Here is a 5,095-nt window from a genome sequence, read left to right on the forward strand (position 1 = left end):
TCGCCAGGCAACTCTCACGGCGCTAACCCTAATCCTACTCGCCCTAACCCGGACCGAGCCAGAGAAGTATTAGCACTCCAGACCCCGTGTAACAAGAAGTTGTGGACTGTCTGATCGTGAATTAATCGCATCGTTGTAAAACCACAAAAATTCTCACCACCAACAACATCACGGTTAAGACTGGGGAAGTACTGGATACAGATGAATCATTAGTGTAACTATAATTTAGGAGGGGCATGAGGCAATATTTCATTACTGAAATCATCGTGGTTCAATTTTAAGGAAAAAAGCCAACCCTGAATATTCACAGCAAGATAAGACGTAGCTCCTCTCTAGACAAATCAACACTTAAATAAGCTGAAGTCACCTGTTCTAAATGTAGAAGGAATCTTCCTGATATAGAGCGCCTCAAACTATTTTCTTTTCCCATCGTTTTGTCATTTCTTCTTCTCGCTAAACAACATCTTTCTGAATCACAAACTAGCTGCTGTATCTGGAAAATCTTGAATTGAAATAACCTCAACACCAGCATTACTTTCAAAACAGTACATCTCAATTCATCAAGCATCAGCATGATCAAGTACATTACTGTTGGTGGCACATATAATTCCCAACTTCACGTCTTCATCTAGAATTTCGACACTGGGACCTTGACAACCTTCCACCCAGCAAAGAACAAATCACTTAATGCAAGATTCATGAGCTGCAAAACTCCAAAATTCTTCATAACATTTGATATCAAGTTTCCAAACCAGCTTCCCGTCGAAAGTCATCATCCTACCTAACAATCCCCTCTCAGATCTTCCCTCTCCTACTCTCCCACATCCAAGGAAACCTCACTAATGACTAGACGCACCATCACGCGTCGGTCAATGATCACCGTTCAAGCTAAAGAGCCAGGGTATTACGATGGAATACCAAAGCAACACATGTACACGTCATGGATATTTCAAGAACGTCGCACCCAGCCTCCCTCCCCAGCCTTCTATATCCCACCCGGAAACCGCGACTGCAACGTCGTAATCTCACCTTACCCAATCTCACATCCGCATGTCGGACGATCTACCACGATTCTAGCTCGGTAGACTAATGCGTAGTGGTAAAGTCAACCTGTCCGCCGCAGGACAAAAAAAATGACACACGGGAAGATCAATCAATCAAACTCAGGTCTTCCCCGCTTTTAGCACTATGACGATCGATGTAGTCTTGACAGGTATGCCGGATGACACAAGATCTAAGAGCGGCATGTTTAGTGATTCCTGAGCGAAGAGCCTCACCGCTGGGGATTTGGTAAAAAAAAATAAACTAGGAAAGATAGACTTTTGCTGGCATATTACTGATTAGATCACATGTGTAAAGAAAAAAAGGGTCCAAGGCACCAGAGTTGTGAAATCGTGTGTATAAACCGAGCACTGGAAATCTTGGCTTCATCAAACTTTGTAAAGCGCATGTAGACCGCCGAAGCGTTATCTTGGCAGTAAACAAAGTAGGTATGTGGCGTGCTTGTCAATACCAAGCATGATCAGCTGCAAGGGCTATGTGAAGTCTAGAACATGGGGTAGTGGGCAAAACGCGCGGCCAGACTGTTCTTGCGTGCTTGCACATCTTTTCTCCTATTTCACCTCCTGAAAAGAATAGGTGCTGACATTTCGTCGTTTGCATGGTGCCGAACGAGAGATGCGTTAGCATAGCGGTGAGATGGGTAACGCACCGCAAACACACATTAGGGGTACCATAATATCTAGCGTTGGGCTGGGCTGGGCCTAGTCAGGCACCGTCGTTGAAGGAGGGCGCTGGCTCGTCATTCGAAATGGCGACCAGAACTTCAACAACTTCTGGCAGCTGTTGACGGAAGCAGGGCCCGCTAGGGCGCTGACAGATTCGTAACAGCTCCCTCTCTTGGTATGGGCGAAGCTGGCCGATCGCAGGGTCTACATACTTAGTATACTTGTCTTGCGAGGATAATGGGTAAATTAAACACTGCTCAAAACAATAGTTTGGCAGAATTCTCTCTAAGCGAGTGATGATTGCGTTAACGGAACAAGTCCGAACCTTGACGAGAGTCGATCTTTCATGCTCGATATTTCTCTTACGGCATTGATGGCTGTTGGTGATGGAAGCCGCGCAGGATGGCTAGAAGGTTGGCCGCTGTGAGTCAGGTTGATAGATGCTAGAATGTGCCATGAGCCGAAGAGCCTCAGGCGGCCAGCGCGGTAGAGGGTTTGTTTGACTTCTATATTTGTCTTTGTCTATGTCCCACGACCTGTATCCTCTGGACAATGCGTAAAAGTTGTTTCACAATGCCGCCACGGTCCTGGTGTTGAGGCTTGCGCAATGTTACCTACCGCAGTGGCGAGAAGAGCATTGTATCCACGTCGATGTCGATCTGGTCTGAATCCAAGCATGACGAACGGACCATGTGTTTCGAGGCAGACTCTGCATTAACGCCACGGCCCTGTCTAGGGTTTTGGCTAGAGACATTGGAGTCAAAGGAGAGAGACCAAATCGTGGGTAGTCATACGACGGGGCGTCGTGGGGCTCGGTAGCTCGGAGCATGCCCTATGAAACGATAGCGGAAAATCATGGGACAAGCATGCTGCGAGAACGATGCGGGGTCCTCATTCGTTGGTGTAGTGGGCGAAGGGCCAGAAGGGGTGTAAGAAACGACGATGCAAACCTTCTGGCCGGCAGGCACGACGAAAGCGGCTAGCCCCAAGCTTGGATGTTTTCGACTCCACAGTGCACAGAGCCTCACCCTTGCTCCTCTCTTGCTCTCTGTACGACAATCTACTCAGGCACGATCGCCGGCCCGGCAATTCATTCCATCGCCATGTGAAGCCCTGCGTGCACACGATGCCCAGGGAAATCTCCCGCCACAAATGTTTCCGTACATATCCGAGCTGTAACCCAAGAAACATGTCTGAGAGCCGAGGCAGCCTCGAAAGGGGGGTGAGATACATCAAAGCTCTGTGTATACACCCCTATCGACATTTCTAATCGGAACACCTTCACGATTGGCAAGAGATTGTCCGATAAATGACGTCTTCATGGCAATAGCTTATACTCATTAACTCTGCACGATGCTGCAACCTCCAGGAAGCAAGGGAACGGAGACACCAGCGTGCTCGATAGCCGTATTAGCCGATTTCCAATGCTTTGCATACATGGCAGATCGTCAGAAAGTGACAAATTAAGCAAGCACTAAATATTGCCCATGAGTCTTTGCCGGACAAGAAGCTGGGGCCGCTCGTCCCACTGACAATATTCGGCAAGGAAATAACCCGCATCGCATGCCCCTGCAGCACATCCGGGCTCTATCCTGCAGGTACACTACGTCGATCGCACAGAATACGGCAGTGCACAGTTGCAAAAAGAGAGAGCCTGATTGCCTGAAACGGCCATAGTCTAGACCCCTGGCTGACTGTACCCTCTTTTGGCACTACTCGTGCGAAAGATAGTAGCTTGATGCGGGAGCCAAGTTTCGAAACAAGACCAGAATAGCTCCAGCAGGAGCCCGACGCCACGACAGGTGTGGATGTACTGGTCGACTGTCGTGAAGGGGGGGCATTTCTGAGTATAAGATGGACTCGTCCGACCTCGAAGAAAAATCATCACAACATCTCACACTTTCGCTTTCTACTTCCATCGCTCGCCTACAGTCTTTCGTTTGTGCAGCGCACTCATATTCGCTATCTTCAATTCCCAAGTAATACTCAAAATATACATCGATTTAATCGACTATCGTCTTTTTAACTAAGAATCTCTAAACTCGAAATCAGCAATCATGAAGTACCACACTGCTCAGATCCTGGCTCTTACCAGCATCGTCTCTGCTCTTCCTCACCCTCAACGCTATGGCGGCGGCTCAGGTGTTCAGCCATCTGCCCCATTGACAACTGCTCCTGCTAGCAGCGGCCCTACCTACGACGACCTGCCAGCCTCTGGTTCTACTCCTCCTGCTGGAGGCCGTCCCGGAGGCTCTGGTCCCGCTCCTCCCGCTGGAGGTCGCCCAGGCGGCTCCACCCCTACTCCTCCTTCCGGCGGTGCTTCCTACGGTGGAGGTGCTGCTCCTCCCGCTGGAGGTGCTGGAGGCTACGGCAGCGGCTGGGGACTTGGACTTCCTCTCCTAGGTGGAGGTGCCAAGGGCGGACTTGGTGGCCTAGTTGGCGGCGGTGCTAACGGCGGAGCTGGCATTGGTGGACTCGTTGGTGGTGGTGCCAACGGAGGTGCTGGTCTCGGCGGACTCGTCGGCGGCGGTGCTGGTGCCGGTGTTGGTGGCCTCGTTGGTGGAGGTGCCAACGGAGGCGCTGGCCTCGGCGGACTTCTTGGTGGAGGTGCCTACGGAGGCGCTCATGGAGGAGCTGGTGCTGGCCTTGGTGGACTTGTCGGCGGCGGTGCCGGTGTTGGTGGCCTCGTTGGTGGAGGTGCCAACGGCGGTGCTGGTCTCGGTGGACTCCTCACCTACAGCAAGTCTGGCTATGGCGATGCCAACGCAGGTGTCGGCGGCAGCGCCGGTGCTGGCCTCGGCGGTCTCATCGGCGGCATCGTCGGCGGTGCCAAGGGCGGAGCCAGCGCAGGTCTCGGCGGCCTAGGTGGTATCATCGGAGGCGCCAAGGGCGGAATTGGTGCTGGTGGCTATGGCGGAGCTGGTGTTGGCGGCTCCGTTGGCGGAGGTGCTGGCGTTGGTGCTGGTGCCGGTGTTGGTGCTGGCGGCTCCGTCGGTGGAGGAGCTGGTGTCGGCGGTGGTGCCCACGGCGGAGTTGGTGCTGGTGTTGGCGGCTCTGTCGGCGCCGGTGTTGGCGGCTCTGTTGGCGGAGGTGCTGGTGTCGGTGTCGGTGCTCACGGTGGTGTCAGCGGCGGTGTCGGCGGTTCCGTCGGTGGTGGTGCTGGCGTCGGTGCTGGTGGCTCTGTTGGCGGTGGTGCTGGTGCTGGTGTTGGCGGCTCTGTTGGCGGCGGTGCTGGTGCCGGTGTCGGTGGCGGTGCTAAGGGAGGTGTTGGTGCTGGTGTCGGCGGTTCTGTTGGCGGAGGAGTTGGTGCTGGTGTCGGCGGTGGTGCCGGTGCTGGTGTCGGTGGTGGTGCTAAGGGAGGTGTCGGT

The 5,095-nt window shown here is 53.0% G+C and overlaps 1 protein-coding gene across 1 annotated transcript; it reads left to right on the plus strand.

Moving 5' to 3' along the window:
* Positions 1–3,784: 3,784 nt before the first annotated feature.
* Positions 3,785–4,207, plus strand: COCMIDRAFT_53981 (uncharacterized protein; the record flags this gene model as incomplete). Its single annotated transcript, XM_007690492.1, has 2 exons — positions 3,785–3,983; positions 4,131–4,207. Coding segments are annotated over 2 exons (276 nt in total), but the record flags the coding sequence as incomplete, so codon positions are not given.
* Positions 4,208–5,095: the final 888 nt, after the last annotated feature.

This window comes from Bipolaris oryzae (assembly GCF_000523455.1).
Source record: "Bipolaris oryzae ATCC 44560 unplaced genomic scaffold scaffold_79, whole genome shotgun sequence".
Lineage (NCBI taxonomy): Eukaryota > Fungi > Ascomycota > Dothideomycetes > Pleosporales > Pleosporaceae > Bipolaris > Bipolaris oryzae.